Source organism: Balaenoptera musculus, chromosome 8, assembly GCF_009873245.2.
Source record: "Balaenoptera musculus isolate JJ_BM4_2016_0621 chromosome 8, mBalMus1.pri.v3, whole genome shotgun sequence".
In the NCBI taxonomy this organism is placed as follows: domain Eukaryota; kingdom Metazoa; phylum Chordata; class Mammalia; order Artiodactyla; family Balaenopteridae; genus Balaenoptera; species Balaenoptera musculus.
The window spans coordinates 31,968,256-31,991,335 of NC_045792.1; the positions used below are offsets into that span (position 1 = coordinate 31,968,256).

Genomic DNA, 23,080 nt, shown 5'->3' on the forward strand with positions numbered 1-23,080 from the left:
TAGCAAACTGAATTCAACAATATATAAAAAGAATCATACAACATGATCAAGTGAGACTTATTCCAAGGATGCAAGGCTAGTTCAACATCCACAAATCAATAAACATGATACATACATTTACAAAATGAAGGATAAAAATCATATGATCATTTCCATAGATGCAGAGAAAGCATTTGACAAAATTCAACTTCCAATTATGATATAAACTCTCAACACAGTGGGTATAGAGGGAACATACATTGACATAATAAAGGCCATATATGACAAGTCCACAGGCAATATCATATTCAATGGTGAAAAGCTGAAAGCTTTTCCTTTAAGATTAGGAACTATAGAAGGATGCCCACTCTCACTACTTTTATTCAACATAATATTGGAAGTCCTAGACACAGAAATTAGGCTAAAAAAAAAGAAATAAAAGGAATCCCAATTGGAAAGGAAGAAGAAAAAATGTCACTATTTGCAGATGACATGATACTGTATAGAGAAAACAAATTATAGACTCCACCAAAGAAACCTCTTAGAACTAATAAATGAATTCAGTAAAGTTGCAGGATACAAAATCAATATACAGAAATCTGTTGCATTTTTATACACTAATTACAAAATATCAGAAAAGGTAACTAAGAAAACAATACCATTTACAACTGCATCAAAAAGAGTAAAATACCCAGTAATAAATTTAACCAAGGAGGTGAAAGATGTACATTGAAAACTCTAAGACACTGATGATAAGATGACACAAACAAATGGAAGGGTATACCATGCTTATGAATTGGAAAAATGAATATCATTAAAATGACCGTACTACCCAAGGCAATCTGCGGATTCAATGCGATCCCTATCATTTATCACAGAAGTAGAACTAATAATTCTAAAATTGTATGGAACAATGAAAGACCCTGAATAGACAAAAGAAATCATGAGAAAAACAAACCAAAAAAAAAAAGACAAAAAAAAAAAAACAACGCTGGAGGTATCAAACTCCCTGATTTCAAACTAAACTATAAAGTTATAGTAATCAATACAGTATGGTATTGGCATAAAAACAGATGCATAAATCAATGGAACAGAGTAGAGGGCCCAGAAATAAACCCACATATATATGAACAAATAATTTATGACAAAGGAGTCATGAATATACAGTGGGAAAATGACAGTCTCTTCAATAAATGGTGCTGGGAAAACTGGACAGACACATGCAAATAAATGAATCTTGACCACTATCTTATTCCACACACAAAAATCAACTCAAAATGGATTAAAACTTAAAATAGTCCTGAATCCATAAAACTTTTAGAAGAAAACATAGGCAATAAGCTCCTTGCTATCAGTGTTGGCATGGAATTTTTGAATCTGACCCCAAAAGCAAAGGCAACAAAACCAAAAATAAACAAGTGGGACTACATCAAACGGAGAAGCTTCTGCACAGCAAAGGAAACCATCAGCAAAATGTAGTGGTGACCGACTGAATGGGAGAAAATATTTGCAAATCATATATGATAAGGAGTTAATATCCAAAATATATAAAGAATTCAAACAACTCAATAGCGAAAAACAATTTGATTAAAAAATGGGCAGAGGATCTACGTAGATATTTTTTCCAAAACACATACAGATGGCCCACAGGCACATGAAAAGATGTTCAACACCACTAATCATCAGAGAAATGCAAATCAAAACCGCAATGAAATATCACCTCCCACTTGCTATAATGGCCATCATCAAAAAGACAAGAAATAACAAGTTTTGTAGAGGATGTGGAGAGAAGAGAAACTTTGTACACTATTGGTGGGAAAGTATATTGGTGCAGCCACTATTGAAAATAGTACAAAGGTACTTCGAAGTTTAAGAACAGAGCTACCATATGATCCAGCTATTCTACTTCTGGGTATTTATCCAAAGAAAATGAAAACACTAATTCAAAAAGATATATCCACTGCTATGTTCATTGTAGTATTATTTACAAGAGCCAAGATATGGATATAACCTAAATTTCCATTGGTGGAGGACTGGATAAAGAAGACATGCTATATATACACAGTGGACTACTACTCAGCCATAAAAAAGGAAACTTTGTCATTTGCAAGAACATGGAGGGACCTCAAAGGCATTATGCTAAGTGAAATAAGTCAGAGAAAGACAAATACCATATGATTTTACTTATATGTGGAATATACAAAACAAAACAAACAAACAAAGAAAATGAAACCAAACTCAGATATAGAGAACAGATTCATGGTTATCAGAAGGGAAGGGAGTTGGAGGGTGGGTGAAATGGGTGAAGGGGGACAACTGTATGGTGACAGATGGTACTAGACTTATTGCACTAATCACTTCATAGTGTATACAAAGATTAAATTACTATGTTGTACACCTGAAACTAATATGTTATGGTACTTCAACTAAAAAAAAAAAATCTGTGTGATAACATTTGAAATAATTATTAAAATGACTTACTTTCTTCTTTCTTGCTAATAATCGCAGGCAGAGTATAAATCTAAAAAACAAAGGAAGTCAGTGAGTTACTTGCAATTAATGACCCAGCACAGAAGATTACCAGGGCGATATTGGTACAATGATACACAAAGGGAGTGTCTTGATTTCAAGGTCTTACAAATACTGTGTCCACAATGCCATCTCCCCAGCCCGACTTCCAATCTCGCCTCCCACTCCTTTCCATCCCCGGCTGTCCTGCCCTGGGCGAAGTTTTACCTCTTTCCCTCTGATCTAAGCATCTCATTCTATTCTCCAACATGATGCATAATTTCCCTTCTTCAGGAAGTATCTCATGATGGATTTCACCTGATTGTTCCTTCCTTAAATTATCTGCTTAGTGTTTTTTTCTCAGTGTGTACAATCCTAACTTGTACTTGTTGAGCTATCACACTGTCTTCTAAATTTCTTCTAGGTCAGGGCTTGCCTCTCAACTGTTAGTGGTAAAGAACCAAGTTCCTTTGTTTTTAATTTTTAATCTGTCGCTGACTGACATTTTTATAAATTACAATAAAATTTAAAGGTAATACACATAATAAAGAATAGATGCAGAGTCCAAATTTTTTATTATTAAATTCAACAGATGTAAAATGACTTCTCATTGCTATAAAATTTTCCAGATGCTTAATCATAATCTCTGCACTCATCTTATTGTAGCCTGGTAACGGTTTGCAGGATGGACTCAGTCTGGGGACCACACTTTGTGTAGCTCTGTTGTTGCATAGGTACTTTTCAGAAAAATGGTCACAGGTTCTCTGCCATTTAAAAGATAGTTTTCAAGGGACAGGCTGGGGTATCCTATTTGCTCTGTGTGCTCATCCCTCTAGTCATTTATTGCAGTGTTCTCCACAAAAGTCATCAATGATTTATTCCTTTTTTTATATAAGCCTCCCTGATAATTTTAAGTAAATTATGTCAACATCAAAATAACTATTATAAAAATGGGGATCTGGATAGAGGGAAAATGTCAAGCCACAAACAGTTTTAGCAAAGGAGACTTTTAAACCATGGTCTAGGACCAGGATTAGTTCTTTCCCTGAAACTTGTTCATCATGCTGATCATAAAGCCTAGCACAAGCCTTGCAGAGTGGGCACTCAAGAATTATTAACTAAATAAAATAATCTAATCAATGTAGCCAAATTAATGATTATAAGTAATTTTTTAAAAGTAATTTTAGGGTTTTAAATTAGTCCTGGAAGTCCCCTGGGGAAACGAATTCAGAAGTTGGTGTTATGTGCCAGTGACACAACACTAGGAAAACAGTAAGAGTCTCTACTCCTCTGACTTGCTATTTTAATATTTTCAAATACACTATAGACATATAAAATTTTTTTCAGATGTACTTTGCAATTATTAGAACAATAAAATCTAAATTATAGAATATGTCATATTCCTACCGGTTCCTTCCCATCCATGGCTTCAAGCCAGAGTTTCCGATTAGCTTCTGAAAAGGCTTGCAATGTGATGATTCCATGCCTATTAAAAAATATTTTATATATTCAATTTACTACTTTTATGCCTTTACACATTTATTATTTTAAAAAAATTCTTAGCTAACTTTAAAAGTAAAATTTGAAGAAAAAGCAGGAAAGAGAAAAAAGAAGTGAAAAGAGAGAAAAGAAGATAGGAAAGAGAAGAAAAAAGAAGGAATTTTAAAAATCAAATCAATAAGTGTTTTAGGTATAAGACTATCTGAAGGAGCTTAGGCTCAAACTATTTCCCCTGAAATGACCAAAAAGGATGAAAAGCTACATTCACAGAAGTTCAAAAGCACCGAAACATTCCACAGTATGAGAATGATTAAGATTATGACCCAACGTGGTACAACTAGTCACTAAAAATAATTACAATGAGTATATAGCAATATGGAAAGCCTTATACCATAACTAGTCAATTATTAAGAAGACACTAAAACCAAAGTGTTTACATATACAATGATCACAATATTACAATTAATACGTATAAAAACAACTCTCTCCCATGCACCCATTCTGAGATAGCTACTTGAGGATGTGCTTCAAGAAAAGAGCAAGCAAAGGGAGGAAGGAAACCAATATAAGAGAGAGAAAAATAGAAAATTCAGAAAAAAGTGAAATTAATCTAATTAATTGTGCAGGCTGTCCATAAGATAAACAGAAAACTAGAGGGTTCTGTGAAAAGGTACATGAAGAAGGAAATTTCATTTAAATATTGTGTGGTTAAAAGCCTGGAGTGAGTTAAAACTGTGATAAAGGCATATACCTCTACATAAACAGGAAAACAGCTCATTAGACTGATAGGAAAAGGGAAAATGTATTATAAAGATCAAGGTAATTTTATCTTGGAGAATCTAAGCCAGTGTAAAACACAAATAATAACAACAATCAATACTTGTTGGCTGTTTATTATGTGCCAGGCACTGTGTTATAAGTATGTCTCCTTTATTATCTCATTTATTCCTCACAACAACCCTTTGATGTGGGTACTGATTATCCTTGTTTTACAGATGAAACAACTAAAGCACAGAGTTTAACAGTGTGCTCCAAGTATATATCTAGAAAGTGTCGAAAAAAAGAAAAGAGAAATCACTAACATGTTGGTATTTATCTACATAGAAAAACCAGAAGTTCCTACCACAAAACTATTAAAACCAAGAGTTCAACAACTGTGCTGGATATAGACTGATATATAAAAAAATTCATAGCCTTTCTCTATGGCAATCTTAACCATAAAACAAAAAAAGAGTTTCTACTAAAGAATTTAAATAAAAAGAATATACCCAAAAACAAATCTGAAAAAAATATATATGTAAAAGATATGTAAAATCCTTGGGAGAGTTCAACTCACCATTCAACTCCAGTCAAAAATCCCAAAGGATGTTTTGGAGAGAAAGGGAAACTTAATAAGCAGATCTATAAAGCATAAGAACACAGGGCCAAAATAGCTAACACTATTTTAAAGAAGCATAAGAACAAGGCTATGCCCTACTAAATAGTTAACAAGCTATCGTACATAAGCTATAGTATATAACAGTGTATATAGTATGTCAGAGTAGATATACAGTGTACACACACACACACACACACAAAGCTAGAGTATTCAGAAAAGCATGGTGGTAATGCAGGGGAAGAAAAATAGATTATGGAATGCAACAGAGATCAAGAAACATACCCCTCCTTATTTTGTTTCTATTCTACTTGTATTGAAACAATAAAGGAACAGAGCTAAATAATTCCACTAGGTGATAAGCTTGAATGCACAACCTTTATGTCTCTCCCAATATTCTGTGGCTAAGAATGCCCAGAACAGTGTTGTGTACATGGTAGGCACTGATTTTCACTGGCTAAAGGAAGCTTATGGAATTTGCAGTTGTGTCTTATTATTCCTTGGGAACAAGGCCACTAGATTTCAAAAGCATACAAAAAGGCTGACCCAGGAGCCATGAACAATGCCATCAGGTTCCTTCATTTTGATGGGGACCTCAGTCCACAATATGCACTTTCCCCTAAGGCAGTCATCTTTATTGATTTTCCAGATTCTTCTCTGAGTGATGTTACCCTTTGGTAGCACTCTGTGTCTGATTTATTTTTTTGAAAGCATCATGCAATACTTATTTGTTGAATAAACAAGTGAAAGAATGAAATAAACATATATTGTCTTTAAAAAAGAGACTGAAAAACAAGCACTTTATGCTGTTTCATATTTACATCTATACATAGAAAGAAACAAATAATTTAGATTATTAAAAAATGTAAAGTGAAAAGTTCAAACCTTTCGACTACTTCTATGTCAAAGCAGAATCGTTTATCAATTGAATCTGTCTTTCGTCGGATACAAGATTTTAATTTAAACATTTCTGGTGAGCTAGTAACAAGGCCATTCTGAAACAAGAAGTGGAGCACATTACTGACATGATGACAAGGTGAACTGAAATACATTAAATACACCATCTAAAGTTTCCATATTAAAATGACAACTTAGAGTACAGTTTATGTATAAAGATCATAATCACACCCTGTTTCTATAAATACAAAGACTTCTGCCTAATGTTAACTGCCCAACTGTAACACACCAAACCATTTATTAATAAATTAATCATATATACATGTTTTATTCAAAGAATTCTGTGACATGCCTGTCTAGTACCCTTCAACATATTTACTTATAATGTTAAATTATACTATAATGTGTGTGTGTGTGTGTTTGTATTGGAGCTGTAGAGTATTAAATGATAGCTGGCTCACAACCTCAAGAGAGCTACCAAAATAATAAAGTTCTAGTAGATACTTGCTATAATGTTATTACTATCATGCATACCACGTAATTCCCCTGCTGGTAACCAACTAGTAGTCTGCTGCTAAAACTAAACTAAACCTCTTTTGACAGGATCCAACATAGGCTCAATTCATAATTCTCTTCTATACCTGAAATGCCAGTCAATTTTAAGGGGAATATTTACCTAATGCCTGGTTAATTCTATTGTTTCTGGTTGCAAATCTCTCTTATTAATAGAACTCTGGCTTGGACTATTTATTATTAGCTCACTGACTGTCACATAAACTGACTTTTGGGCAATATCTTTTCTTATGAAACTTTTAGAGTAGAAACTAGGCATGATTATAGCATTTAATAACTTCTTGTGAGGGTAGCAATCTAAGGTTTCTTTTTCTCTGGTATGTTCTCCTTTATTTTATGTCTCTTACTTTGAATTATTAGACTCTAATGAATGCCCAAGCACAATAAGTTTCAGCTGATGTATTTGAGTATGTGTCTAAGTTAGATCAACATTTACCTCTGCCATGATCTACACCACAAATTAGCTGAGTAAGTCACTTACTTTCTATTGTCTTTATTTTTTAATCAGGTAAAATGAGGCTAGCCTAAATAATCTTTAGGATAACTCCCAGCTCTAGGATTCTTAGATGATGGTTCAATTATTTAATTCATAGGTCCAATTGTTTGCCATATTCATATCTTAACTCACAAAAAGAGTGTACACTACGCAATAAAGGCGTTGTATTCTGTAGCACTTCCGCATATAAGGTACACTTTGTTCTGTACTGTTCACTACCCATGCGAGACATTCAGTGACTGATTTACTTTAGGGGTAAATAAGCATTGATTGATTTCTTCTGAGAAAGTTTGTTGGCCAGCATTTCAGTAAGTAGTACACAGTGCAGAAAAGGAAGTGGCATGCAGGGGCAAACCCGGGCTCCCACAAGAGACCACCTGGAAGAAAGATGCAGATGCCTTGAGCCTGGAACAGCCACTGACAGTCTCTATGGGCTGCTGGCGAACCAACAACGCAAACAACTCTACTGCCAGGGATAGGAGATGACACCTACCAAGGTGTCCCTACATTTAATATAACTGCTTATAAACATTCCATGGCCAAAATAAAAGAAAAATCCTGGCCACTCTTTTTAAGTCTTCAAGGTCACTAAAGTGAGAGAAAAATTTTTGACTTCTCAATTTTTAAAAATTGTGAGCACGTTTATCAGAAAAATAAGCACACATGATTTTTGTTTGTTTTGCTTCCATTACTTAAATAACAAGTTCAATTAAAAATAAAAACAACTCACCATTTTCCCACTGGATTTCATTTCTGAAACACTCATTGTAAATGTTTTACTTCCCTTATCATATGTACAATAATGTTTAGTCCATGTAAAACCAAGTGGTCCTAGTATAAGGAAACAAACATTACAGATTGTTAATAAATGATCTGTATCTAAGTTTGTACAGTTTTTGATGCCATGAAACACAACTGAGTATTTCCATAGACCATGCAAGTTGGGAATGTTTACTGTGAGTGAGAAAGGCTAGCCTGGAGCAAGAGTGGTGTAGGGTAGAGGGTCTTGCAGCCAAACAACTTGGCTTTATTTACAGTTCCGACACTCACTCTGTAAACTCAGGAGTTACTTTAGATCTGAACTTCAGTTACCTCATCTGTAAAAGTGGTATACTTGCATCCCGTAGAGGTAGGAAGAATGAGAATGACAGTCTGAGGTACTATAACAGGTCTCCTTACTTCCATCTTTGTCCTCTATTTTTGAAACTGCCAGAAATACCCTGCTAAAAATTTAGCCAGGTCATTTCACCCCTTTGTTCAAAACCCTCCAGTCGTTTCCCACATTACCCCAGATAAAAACCAAAGGCCCCACATGACCTGGCTCCTCAGTATTGATCTCACTGCCTTTTGCCTCATATACTCTACTCCAGCTACACTGGCCCCCTTGCTGATCTCAGAACTCAGTGAATGCATTTCTACCCCAGGGCATTTGCACTTCACTGGACCACTTTTCCTTCAGATAGCTGCATGACAATGTCACTTCTTTCAGGTCTTTTCCTAAATGTCACCTTTATAAAATGGCCTTTTCTGTAGAGATAGCTAACATCACAGCACCCTCACCTTGATATTTCTTATCTCTCTTTCTTGTTTTAACTTTATTTCTTCACTTTACTACTGATAGGACTAACATTTTACTAATTCACCCAATTTATTGTCTGTCTCCATCACTAAGGCTCTATGCGAACAGGAACCAGTGATGTTCTGCTGACTAGTATATTCTTAATCCTTAGAACAGGGCCAGACATACAGTTGTTCCTCAATAAAGATTTGATAAATGAATGAAGGAATGAATCACTCATCTTTCTCTAAGACCTTACTGACCATAGAGTTATTTCTTCTTAACACTAATCTGAAAAAAGTGAATTCAAATTACTCTTTAAAATGAAAATAATTTCTACCATTTATATTAAAAGCTGTATATGTAAACCGCTCAATTTCTTTTTCCCCATAAACACAATCCTGCTGTGGTGTGCAACCCTTTCCCACAGTGTGTCACTTAATCATCCAGTAGTCTTAAAAACTGTTTAATGCTGTTTCACCAGGGCACAGGAATGCACCATAAGTTCAATTTTTTCATGACCCAGGTAGAAGACCTTCAGCTTTTCCCCAGGGAAGCCAATTATCCTGCACCCAAATGCCGTAGAGGGCTGAGTGGGTTGAAAATGGAGTTTGTTTCCTATAGCTTCTCCATGTAGGGTCCCATCTGGCTTAACACCTGGATCTCTCTAGCAACAATTATGTACAATGTTATTGCTGGCTTGGTTTTACAACCATATATCCAAAAGCAAGAAACTGAATTGTAGAAATGCACCGCTTGAGAAAAGTGTTTCAAGAGCCATTTGAATTTTTTTTCTATAATAGTGCCCTTGGTGTCATGTTTAGCTTTAATACTTAAACCACTCCAGATTTTAAAATTATGGGGTGCAGCTATATACTTGGTAATTACTGTATAAGGATTACTGCAATTAACTTCAATTCTGTTTTGGGACCATTTCACACTATAATACTTAACAATACTTGTTGATAACTCTGTTACACGTGGTGTAAAACACTTACAGGCTTAGAGCTGATTAGTGGAAAGTGGCTGGATAGAAACCCTTATAGTGACTTTACTACTTAGGAAGCGATTTATGAAGCAATATTAACTGTAATTTTTAAATAAAGCTGCTGCAACACTCTGATGACATTTTAGACCCAAGGTGTTTTTTCCTGCCTCCATCTTAAGTTCAGAACCTCGTGCATTTAATCTTCAAGCGTGCGGCACACACATGCTACTTTCTTTAAAGTTGCCTGGCACCAGGCCAGGGCAGGCATTCTTAGGCAAGCAATTCTAAGTCCCTAAAAAAAGTCTGGGTAAATAGAATTTATTATAGCTCTAAAGTCGCAAAACAAAACAAGTTTAATTATCTTACCCAGTGATCATCTGAGGTTGCTGAGATGACGTCTGTGGAATGGGAGGGAATTAACATTCACTGAATACCTACTAAGTGCCAACATTTTATCTAGGAACTTTTAAAGTCAGACATTATAAAGAACATTTTACATAAAAGAAAATAAAGCTTAAGAGCTGCAGATGGTGCTACTTTCTTCATCAATAGGACATGCGATTGGAGTTGCTCTTTTCAGAGGAATGATATTTTTCAGGAGTTGTCTTAAGAATTAAATGAGATAAATATAAATTACACAGAATAGTAAGGGCTCCTAGAAGCACAGTGGTATTATTATGCACCACTACTGATAACAGAGACATTTTACATACACTATCTCTAATTCTTGCAATATTATTATGAGATAGATATAAATATCCCTCTTTTATAAATGAGGAGACTGAGCTCAGAAAGTTGCCTACCCAGAATCACCCAGTTAACAGGTAGCATAAAATTCCAACATAGTTCTGTCTGACTCTGGACCCCATGCTCTTCCTGGATAAACTGGAGTCTACTAGAATGCAATTTAATGTTTGCCTAGAGGTGGGTAACATACAAACCACATATCCAGATAAAGTGGAATGCTATGTCTAAACAGCAATAATCTGCTACCACCCCATTACATCCATGTCCATTTATCACTCAATTTACAGCTCTGATATTTACTATTGATCACTGGTTGCTAGTTGTGTGAGTTTATCTGGTGCCTTCCACTATAGAATAAACACCTTGAAGGCATATTCTTCATCTCATTTTCTGTTCCCCACAGGACTTATTCAGTGATAGCAAGAGTACAATCAATATGTCTTAGTGAACTCGTCAGATTTTCTTAATATAAATGCTTTCAAAGATTCCAAGTAGAAAGGGGCTTTGAATACTTGTCCCTTATAGAAAAATAATTCCAACAGCATATAAATCCATTCATTTTTTCTTTTTAAATCCCTAGGCAAGGGGAAGAGGGGTGGATGGTAAGTGGGAATTAAAGGAGGGAGGGATTATATTGGGGCATAAGAACACTTTTGAAGGTGATGAATATGTTGATTGTGGTGATGGCTTCACAGGTGCACACATATGGCAAAACTGATCAAACTGTACTTTTTAAATATGTGCAGTTTGCTGCATGCCAAGTGTGCCTCGCTAAAGCTACAAAAATAACACCGGCAGATATAGAGAAAAATGGAGGTGGAAGCTGTCGTGGGAGCAGGAAGACAACATCATAAGAGAGGATGCTAAAAACAGAGGAGCCCAACTGTGAGAGCCTCGAACGCCATGCACGGCCAGGGCCATCACAGGAGAGGCACAACCAAGCAAGCACTGCAGGGAGCTGCTGGAAGCTCTCTGAGAATGGACTGAGAAGCACAAGCCTGGGGGTGAGAAGAGAACAGTTAGGAGGTCACTGCAAGACTGCGGAGATGGAGAGAAGGTGTGGGTTCAAAGTGAATCGACAAGACAAATGGACAGACTTGGTCCCAGGCTACAGAGAGACACTAGAGTTGAAGATTTACCTGAGTTTTGTAGTCTAAGAGTAGATGTTATCATTTAGAGGGCAAGGAACTCTCAGAAAAAAAGGTCAGTGCCACAAAGGGCTTTATGATCAGTTCAGCCTGACCCAGAGGGGAAGTCAGGTATCTTAGAACAAAAGATACCAACATAAGACAGCTGCATAAAACACTGCATCTTGTCCACCCATCCAGCCCTGAAATTATTAAAGGAACCATGCTTTTATTTTTTTTTTATTTTTATTTTTTTAAACATCTTTATTGGAGTAGAATTGCTTTACAATGGTGTGTTAGTTTCTGCTTTATAACAAAGTGAATCAGTTATACATATACATATGTCCCCATATTTCTTCCCTCTTGCGTCTCCCTCCCTCCAACCCTCCCTATCCCACCCCTCTAGGTGGTCACAAAGCACCGAGCTGATCTCCTTGTGCTATGCGGTTGCTTCCCACTAGCTATCTATTTTACATTTGGTAGCATATATATGTCCATGCCACTCTCTCATTTTGTCCCAGCTTACCCTTCCCTTTCCCCGTGTCCTCAAGTCCATTCTCTAGTAGGTCTGTGACTTTATTCCCGTCTTGCCCCTAGGTTCTCCATGACCACTTTTTTTTTTTTAGATTCCATATGTATGTGTTAGCATATGGTATTTGTTTTTCTCTTTCTGACTTACTTCACTTTGTATGACAGACTCTAGGTCCATCCACCTCACTACAAATAACTCAATTTTCATTTCTTTTTATTGCTGAGTAATATTCCATTGTATATATGTGCCACATATTCTTTATCCATTCATCTGTTGATGGACACTTAGGTTGCTTCCATGTCCTGGCTATTGTAAATAGAGCTGCAATGAACATTTTGGTACATGACTCTTTTTGAATTATGGTTTTCTCAGGGTACATGCCCAGTAGTGGGATTGCTGGGTCATATGGTAGGAACTATGCTTTTAGTTTGATCCAAATGTCCAACAGCTGGGGAATGGGTAAGCAAACCATGGCACCATCCAATGGATAAACTACCAAGTAGTAATTGAACAGGGCATATTTGAAGGTTATATACACAAGAATTTTGCTAGGTAATCCAAAGCTTTTTTGTTTAGAACAAGATACTGTATATTCACAAAGCTTTTAGCAACTGTGTTAACAATGGGGGGGGGAACCTCAAGAAATAAAATATTACTGAGTTAAAATGAATAAAAAATCTTCAGGCAAGAGGATGGCACTTCCTCTACCAGATGCAGGTTTGAACAGGCCTCACTATCCACAAATTCTTCCACTCGGCAAAATGTGAGCTCCCCTCCAGGTACCCTCACAGTGAGGCTCTCAAATATGGAATAATTATTCAGTACTCAAACATTTCCTTAGAGTCCTGAGTCAAATCCATATACCGTATATATGACCAAAGAATCGGTCTTTTTCATGAAATTTTGGTAAAGCCTATTTAGGATATTCTAATTAGAGAATAGATAGGCAGGTAATCAGATTTACCATTTTAACATCTGAAAGCAGCAGACTGGTCAAAGGTAGTTACGAGAGAGAAAGTCCTGGAACCAGACCTCCTGAGCCAGCAGCCCTCTACCACCTATGCAGTAATAAATGTTTGCCAAGATAACTGGATCAAACTGTTATTTGTTTGCATATTGCTAAGGATCAAATGAGCATCACCTAGGCATGTAAAATATAAAATATGTTGGCATTTTAGTGATCATTTTGCATCCTGTCCAAAAAACTTTCACAGTCAACCCAACATCTACAGCTTCCGCATCTCAAACCCTTTAACTATAATGTCTTCTAACCAAAACAACTACATTGATGTATTGTCTACAGATAGAGAGACTTGGAGCAGTGCTACTGCATGTGGTCTGTGAGTCCCAGTATGTGAGAAAAAGTACAGAAAGTGAGAATAAGCATTTCAAAACTTTCAGAGCAATTTGAGATTACTGCAAAATCCAAGCACGTGATTTTTTGTTTTACGATGACACTGGTCCATGATGCACTGGAAGTAAAAAAACTGTTCCTTTAGCACAAACAGTAAGAGTGCTTTAGGACATTCTGGTTTGAAATAGAGAGTTAATTTAGTCAGACTTGTTCCACTTTATGACAAGAAAGGACCCTAGTTATACAAGTTTGAATGGCTTTTTATTAATTTTTGTGAGAAAAACTTACTTAGTGTGAGGCAATGATAGTAGTGTTCTATTGGGTCTGATGCTTATTTCCTAACATCAGGAAGTAAAGAGTGCCAGTTTGACATTACATAATTGCCAGTTTTACTCCTGAAAACTGTCAGAGCACAGAATTAAATGAAATAATGCCGCTGAAGGGGAAAACTATTACCAAAGTCACCAAGATGATTCATCTGATAAAGGCTTTGATTTTTAATTCTCCATGAAACTTTAAATTGAGATTAGATAACACAATTAAATTCTAAACCTGAACTCGTGTTACTATATCATCATGAAAAGTATAAGTTCCAAGTTCAATAACATACCAACTTAGAGAATCTGATGGTGCAAAGGGGAAGAACTTCCACACTTCGGTGGCAGTGGTTGGCAGAGCAGACTAAGTAGTATAAAGCTGTAAGGAATTTCAGTCTTCCTACTTGAAGGAAAAGAAACTAACCAACTCACATCTCACAGAAACAGAATGTTAATCATAACAGACATTAACTTATCTCTTTGCAACTCACGTTTCTCTTGGACATAAAGGTAGCCTTCCATCGTCCACTGGCTGGGTGGTCTGTAATCTTGACTGGCAGATTTCATCCTTTGCATCAACCGCTCTACCTCTTGTCGCGTACTTTCAAAATTATTCCTTGTCTTAAGTAAACAGAAACAACAATTTCATTCATTGTTTTCTACCAGTTTTGAGGAACCTCAGCCTAAAGTTTCAAAACTGCAAACGGTGCAAAGGATAACCTTGATTCTTTCAGGACTGTTCACCATATCCACAACCCTCTCCGTTGAATCCTATGCTCTAATTTTGAATTACTTTAGTGAAACTTTGCTGAATGACCTTCTGCATGTTTCTCTTTGAATCTCTGTGTGTGTGTGTGTGTGTGTGTGTGTGTGTGTGTGTGTGTGTGTGTTTCATCCAATTTCCCGCTTAACATTACCTAGGGGGACAACTTATAGTTTTACAAATACGCAATACTAATTAAATAGAGTTTTATATGCCATAATACCTAAGGTAAAAAGGAAGATACACAGGGACTTAATTTCTTTTGGGGGTTAAAATAAATCCACATACTTTTGATACATGTGGCACTTACCAAGAAAAAAGTTCATCACTTTTATTCCAAACATTTTTTGAAGACGTATCACTTAGCTTGTTTTTCAGAAATCCTAATATAGTTATCAAGAAGTCAGTGCGTAAATTAACTCATAAAAATGAATAGGTTTCCAAGTTCTAACTTCTTCTATTGTAAGAAATAGCTTATTCACATCATAGCAAGTTTACTTAAGGGAAGACATAGAAAGCATAAGGCTTTTCTCTATGAAAATCAATTTTGTATTCAGGCCACATTATCTCAACAATATTCATTTGGAAACATAAAAATCATCACCATCCAACTCTAAGATTTTGTTATGGCCCCTACTAAAAGACCTGAATCTCAAAGTAAGTTAAGAAAGTTTTCTTAATTGCCACTTTTCCCTTTTAAACATAAGGATCAGAATTTTTTCTAATATTTTACCTATCTCCTGTTCTCAAATCCCAGGAATCTTACTGTAATTGCATTTAATATGGAGATAAATAATAAAAATACTTTGGATTTTATAACTTTCCCTTTTAATATTTACTGAAAAAGCCCAAATGCATTCCATATTGAAAAACAATGGAATGAATTGAATGTGAAATCGATTCTGCTAGAAAATCTAGGTTAAATAAAAAGCTAAACTCGAAACACAGGTGGAATAAATCCAATCACATATTTCTCATGGGACACTCCAACTCCATATTTCTATTTGCTGAACATCTTTATAATGGCAAGAATCAGGTAAGGAGTGAAAGACATGCTTTTTATAGAAAATTAAGTGAAACCTTCACAAATTATTTTAGCTATAGAGTACTAGACAGGGTTTCAGAAATAACTTTTCATTTATACAAAATCCTCAACAATTAAGATTTTGTTATTTGTCATATTTGATCATGCAGAAATGGACTGGCTAACTTTTTTTTTAAGTGTAACTGGTGTTCAGCATACGTAAATCAGAATTTGTCTAACTATGCAATCAGATATTAAAAGGATTGATTGGAGAACTTTACAAAATAAACCCTGACAGAAATAGATAGGATGTTTGTAAATAATTCTCCCTGTAGCTTTAAAGCAGCTATTATGAATGCTTCAAAACCACATTTAAATTTATTTTTACAAAACACTAAATATCAGCTATATAATAGTACAACTTCAGGGATGAAGGGACAGTGTGAAAGTCCACCTGTTCATTTCACAAATATAGACATGCTGCCCTCTCAGGAAATACAACTTGCCTAAGGTCACCCAGTAAAATAATGAAAATGCTAGATAAAGGCAGAAGCTTCCAAGGTTTCTGCACCTCAGATATTTTTATTTTTATGAAATTTGCCAGTTTATATTTTTCTAACTCTAAAGAGTTAATAAGATTAACTCTTTCCTGGCATACTTTCAACCAGCAATTATAAAAAAAAATTAATAAATTTATTAAGTGGTTTTTCTAAATGAGTGAGCTTTTTTTGTACTTAGGTAAGTTTTTGAAAGATTCCAAGGTTCAATTTGGTCATAACTCAGTTGCCCTGGGATCATTTTATTCACTAAGGAGAGGCAGTGAGAACAGGTATAGTCTTACATTCTGCAAGTTGAACTGCAGCTGTTGTTTATATGGTGCAAATTCCTGGGCGAGTTCATATCCCTCGTGGTAAAAAGTAAATAAACCCTGAAGGAATGACAAAAGCTGCAAAAATAAAGAGATAAAAAAGAAACCATGAAAACGTGCTTTTTAAAAATGATGATCAAATATAATAAATTACAGAAATTATATTTCATTCTAATCTCTCAAGCTAACAAATTTTGAATCTCCTTAGCTAAGTAGGCACTAGAATTATGGATGTGAAACAGAAGACATGGAAGTTAATTTTTACTTCCTTTTTGGTAGACGTGATTTAATATTTAAGTCTTGTCATGGACAGGTGTCAAGTCAAGTTAAGTACTCTAATCTTCCAATGCACTGACGAAATATCCAGGAGAGAACATTAATGGGGATAAAGACCAAAGGAACATAGAAGAGATTCTAACCAAAATAGGAAGAGATTCTAACCAAATTCAAACATGTGCAGATGTGAGGAAGACTAAACCAGTAAATTAGAGATAAAAGTACCCAAGGAAAGGAATAAGGATGGTCAGATGAAATTAAGAAAAATATCACAAGGTGGCAGTACTGGTTTGGGTATTAAACAGACAACACTTAAGCAAGCAGCAGGAAGAACTCAAAACAGAGGGAAGAGTTGAGCAAAAACATGGAGCTAGATACAGATCTTTCATGTAAGAGTTAGAGTAAAATCTCCTTTAGAAAAGCACAATTTCTACGATCCTAGCCTTCTAATCCCAAATTCATATGCGCTTATTTATGATGTTCTTATTTGTAAAGCAAGAGCAGCTCTCCATAGAGTTACAGGACACAGTTGTTTGTATGAAATGTTATAACTGAAAAATAATTTACTTAAATTTTTTCATTTAATTCACTGGGATTTTATTCCACAGACATGTCCACCAATTCAATCTCATCCACAACTTCTTCCTACAATAAAGTTAGAAAATATTTTTGAGAAGTGGCTAATGTTTTTCTAATTCAAATAGCATAATATGTCTGTAAACTATTATTTTAAATTAAGGAAGAAACACAATTTGAAACCACTTTCATATGTGAATAACATCCTGTCATTTCCTCTGTCTGGGGAAGAAGGAAGATTCAGCTAAGCATCAACTGGTATGTGTGTCATGATTTCCAACAGTTAAATACTGATTCTACAATGACCTAATGCTCTTCTTCCTATAACAAGTCAACTTCTTACAAAATTATGTTCGTTTTGGAAAGCATATACTTTCAAATTGGTTTTAAGTTGTTATATTTCAAAGAATTTCCTTCACTTGTTCAACAGTTCCTGATAATGTGTCCAAATGTATTGTTTGCAAATTTTAGAACTATTTTACACTGTCAATGTTACAACAATAATTATTATCAAAACTAAAATTCAATAGCTTATCCTTTACTAAAAGGATGCTATATTTGTTAAATTATCCAATAATTTAAGATATATAGTTTGCACATACTGTGGCCCAATTAAAAAGAATTGTATCTTAAAATAGGATTAAAATTACCTTTAATTAACTGAGGCTTGGATATGTAATTTAGAGATTTTCAGAGACAAAATAAGAAAATATTTTTGAAGTATTTAGGCCTTCTAAGTATCTGAATAATAGTTTATGAAGTTGTTGGAAGGAGTATTGTTTAATTTTTTAATGTCTATAATTAGCCCACAATTAAACTGTCTTATTAAGAACTGGATGCCATAAAAGAAAGATACTATTCTAATATCATGCTAAGTCCAAAGAATCTAACTTATGAAGAAGATACTTTAAGAATATCTGCAATAAATATTCCTATGAAACACCCAGTTCCCTGAGATCCATCTCCTATTGGCAACTTCTGGTAAAATTCAGATTCACTTAGTAGCAAACAAATATGTTTTAATCTCACAATGCGTGCTGAGCACCCACTAGGAACAGTACAGCTCTTTGGGAGGTACAGAAAAATTATATACAAAGAGCCACCTATCTTTTACTTTTGTCCCACATCTACTTTGGAAGTAGCATTTGGGAAAGTTTAATAAAGACAGCATGTATGAAGTAACTGCCTCTAGATGGTAGCAAAGTTAAACATTTCTTAGGTTTGAATATATACTCATTCATTTCATCCTCAATAAATTCCATGATGTTAAATTAAGGAAACTTAATAGGACAGCCTGACAATCTTTAAGAATTGCATCTCCCACGTGTCATTTTCTCTGTTCAATGTGCCTGAGTGGGTGGAGTGGTGGGAGAAAGACTACTGTCTCAGCTTACCTTAAAGTAAACCTGGCTTTTAAATAACAGTAACAATCACTACAAACTACTAGATAGATTAGGTTTTAATATTAAGAAAGGCACTTTTATCATCAGGACAAACTCATATAGCATTTCATTATTCCCAAGGGCTTTAGAATCAAATGACTTCTCCACTCCAAAATCCTGACCAAATGTAAAAACTGATACTGCCTTTATAGATAATCATTTAGCAAAACCCATTACAAGTCAGTAAGGGAACAGCTATTCATAATTTCCCAGCCCATTAATCACCAGGTTTCAAGCCTTAAGGGCCCACAGTTACCAGTGATACTGTGAATAGCAAAGTGAAAAAAGGTGTCGGGGTTTAGCATGGGAGTGAGGGGCAGACCCCCGAAGCAATATGAAGTAATTCCAGTAATTCCAGATGACTGCTGTCCAAACTGAGCAGCACTGGGGTAATCAACACAGTGTGATACTGGAACAAGGACAGACCTATAAATCAGTGGAGGAGAGCTGAGAGTCTAGAAGTAAACCCATACATCTATGGTCAACTTATTTTCCACAAGGGTGCCAAGACCATACAGTGGATAAAGAATAGTGTTTTCAACAAAGAATTCTTGGACCACTGGATAGCCACATGCAAAAGAATGGAGTTGGACACCTATGTCACACCACAGACAAAAACGAACTAAAACTGGGTGAACCGAATGGTATGTGTATTATTATACAACCCAATAAGGCTGTTTTTTTAAAACAGTAAAAACAAACACTTATACACAGAGCACCACAATGCACTAAAAGAGATCAAAATCTTATACAGGTGTTTACATTTGGCCACTGAAATCTCTAAGAAGATTGGAAAAGCAGCGCAAAGGCAAGGCATCAATTTTCATCCTGTACAGGTGTCTGGCCTGCAAGTTACTGCTGTAGTCTCTGCTATTCTTTACTTGGAGGAACAGAAACATGTTAGAGGACAGCTTCAGAATGACTACAGAGTGCTTTAAGTCTAATGCATGGAAGCTCAGAGGAGTTTATTGAATGGAAATGAAAAAGTATCAAAATCTAACCCAATAAATGAGGAAACTGAAGAAAAAAAAGAGAGTCAAGGATGGAAAGTGGTCAGTCAACTGTGGCTTACGGAGACAACTTTTAAAAGAGGGTGATGAAAGAAGGATGGGAGAACAAATGAATGAACGAATAGATACGTACATAGATTCAATTAATTTAAACAGCCAAAATTTTTTGAAGTCATGGCTATATACTGCCTCAGCAGTAGAGTCTCACTGGTGTTTCTGAAGGTAAGAATTTCTAAGATCTCAAGGGGATGGAATTCAGATGAAGTAGCAATAGGGAGAGGTAAAATTCTGTGGTAAAGGAACAAAACAAGGAAGAACAGTCAGCTTATCTTTTCAACTAAATGGGAATGAAGAAGGTAATGTGGCCATTGATGTGATTAAGCCCAGCAGAAGCTACGTTTAGACCAGGCCTTTACATGATGGAATTTTTTTTTTTTATTTTGGTTGGTTAGTTTTTTTGTTTTTTTAATTTTTAATATTTTAATTTATTTTTAAAAATTTTTATTGGAGTATAGTTGATTTACAATGTTGTGTTAGTTTCAGGTATATAGCAAAGTGAATCAGTTATACATATACATATATCCACTCTTTTTTAGATTCTTTTCCCATATATGGAGTACAAGGGGATGAGTTAGCCAAACACATAGAATGCATTTTTCTTACTTTTCCAAAATTCTATTCACTATCTAACTACTATTATATATTTCAGATGTTCAATGACAGTATCTAGAACTAAATCCAAAAACCAACACAGTTTTTATTTAAAAATATACGAGCTGAGGAGAGCTTTATTGTTTCATTTTTATAGAATGATTGCACTTAGGTTTTCAGCAGGATAGAAATGTAACCTTTAGTCCTACAGTGTTTTTTTTTTTTTTTAAATGACGTTATCTTATATTCTCACTTTAATTTACCCTAAATTAAATTTTCTACATTAAGGCTAACCAATCATATTGAAAAAGAACACAAAAGGTTTGACTTTCAAGACCTGAAATATACTATTATATACTAGATATATATATACTAGTATATATATATATACACATACATATATATACATACATACATATATATGTATATATATATATATATACTAGTATATATACTATCTCTATACTATTTGATAGTCTTCTTTAACTTAGCAAGTAGCTGGTGTTCAGTCTCAAAATTATTCAAACTTTTTTAGAGAACCCACAAAGCATTTTATAGTATACTTCATGATATAATAAGTTAAAAAACTAAAGCATGTTAACTAAATTACCTGAAATTTTCTTCAAAAAATGATTTAAAATTAAATTCAGCAGAATAAGGGAAGAGGATCAAAAGCAGTGTGCTTTAGTTTATATTGAACAGTTTATTTTCATTTGTCATATGAATTTTAAACATAATTCAAAAAGACTAAAATGAAGTCTAAAGAACACTCTAAAATGAAAATGTTCTTACGGAATTTAGATGTATACTTTGAAGCATGTTAAAATTAAAAATGTGTTTTTGAAAAAGCTTTATCTGGCTTTGAAGCCACACTAATAAATGATTCATCAATACTGTTTTCATATCTAGTAATAACAGTCCATGTGAGAGCTCACACTAGCTGATACCTTGCTGATGTTAATAACGAACGAGGCAATTACTCTGTGCATTACCTGTGTCGGTTGAGACTCATCACAATCCTGGGAACTACATACAAATTTTATCCCTGATTGACAGATAAAAACCTGAGGCACACAGAATTTGAAAAGTGTGCCAAATTCACACAGTTATTAAGACCGAAGCCAAATTCCATCTTATCGTCACTCAGCCATTATACTTTTCTGTCTCTACATGGAAAGTGGCCAGTCACCTGTGGCCTGGGGAGACAACTTAAAACAGGATGATGAAAGAAGGATGGAAGAACAGGTGAATGAATGGACAGGTATGTGCCCTGACTCAAGTACCTTTACCAAAGTAAAGGTCAATCTCTTACTTTCTTTTTCTTATTTTAAGGAATCAAAGTAGCTTTACAATCCAATTTTCTAGGGTCATCCATTTTACTTGGTCAGAGCAAGTATTAAGAAGAACTAATTTTTGTAATCAAGTAGCCATTAAGGCAGCAGGTGGTACAAAACAGTAACTTCAGACTTGGGTTCTCGATTCCTGGTTCTCCCCCTCTTTAGGTTTGTGACCTCAGGCAACTAATAATCTTTCTGTGACTTAACTTCCTCATCTGGAAGGATAACAGCTACCAATAATAAAGCCGTGGTGGGGTTCATGTGGGAGAACACAGAAAACATGGGACACATAGTAGTTGATCACAAAACATCAGTCCCAACTAAGTACTCTCAAAGGCTATAATCAAAACATACACCAATTGCAGCTGAATGAACCATAAAGGAGTTGTCATAAAAAGATTCTTTTGGTTTTCTGAATCACAAACTTTCATGTCCCATAACAGACTTCTGAGACACTGGGGTTAAACTCTCTTATGTAGGTTGTTCATGTTCAGCTACTTCTCAAGCTTTTTCTCCTAATCCCTCAAAATTCTCAGAAGCTCCGGGCAACTCTGAGAAGTAGGAGGATCTTACGATCAAGAGTCAGGAGATGATGTTTCTCTCTTGCTGATCTCATTTCCCCCATTACAGACCTGAACTCAAATATCTTTTCGGCAAATCTGAAAGGTTACAGCTAGGACTGCTGGACAGAAATATAATGTGAACCACAAATGCAAACCAATGTGAAATTTTTAACTTTCTGGTAGTCACAAGAAATTTAAACCAAGTGAAATTTAATATTTTGACAAAATGTAGTCAAAAGATTATCATTTCAACATGTAATCAATATAGAAGAGGTTTTAATGATATTTCACATGCTTTTAAAATATTTTTTTGTACTAAAGCCTTTTCAATCTAGTATCTATTTCACACTTGGAGCACATCTTAATCTACACTAGTCTCATTTCAAGGGCTTGACAGACAAACACAAGTAGTTGCTACCATACTGGGTAGTACGGGTCTAAAATCATGAGTTAGCTACCATCACTTTCTAAATAAAATATGATAGATAAACAGAGGGGAAAAAAGGCCATTAAAATCATATAGCTAATGGAGAACTGAGTTTAAAAAGCTGGCTTTCTGTATACTTCAAAAATAATAATTTATAAAATATATATAAATGCCCCCTCTTTTTTCCTTGTA

The 23,080-nt window shown here is 35.0% G+C and overlaps 1 protein-coding gene across 1 annotated transcript in view; it reads right to left on the reverse strand.

The window, feature by feature from the left end:
• The window catches only part of ARHGAP42 (Rho GTPase activating protein 42), a 292,266-nt gene that overhangs the window by 47,275 nt on the left and 221,911 nt on the right, over nucleotides 1-23,080 (reverse strand). The window contains exons 7-12 of the mRNA XM_036860862.1: nucleotides 16,580-16,684; nucleotides 14,443-14,572; nucleotides 8,059-8,159; nucleotides 6,248-6,357; nucleotides 3,895-3,973; nucleotides 2,461-2,500 (exon numbers count right to left, since the gene is read on the reverse strand). Of these exons, the coding sequence (XP_036716757.1) occupies nucleotides 2,461-2,500; nucleotides 3,895-3,973; nucleotides 6,248-6,357; nucleotides 8,059-8,159; nucleotides 14,443-14,572; nucleotides 16,580-16,684 (565 nt within the window). The remainder of the gene's footprint in view (nucleotides 1-2,460; nucleotides 2,501-3,894; nucleotides 3,974-6,247; nucleotides 6,358-8,058; nucleotides 8,160-14,442; nucleotides 14,573-16,579; nucleotides 16,685-23,080) is intronic.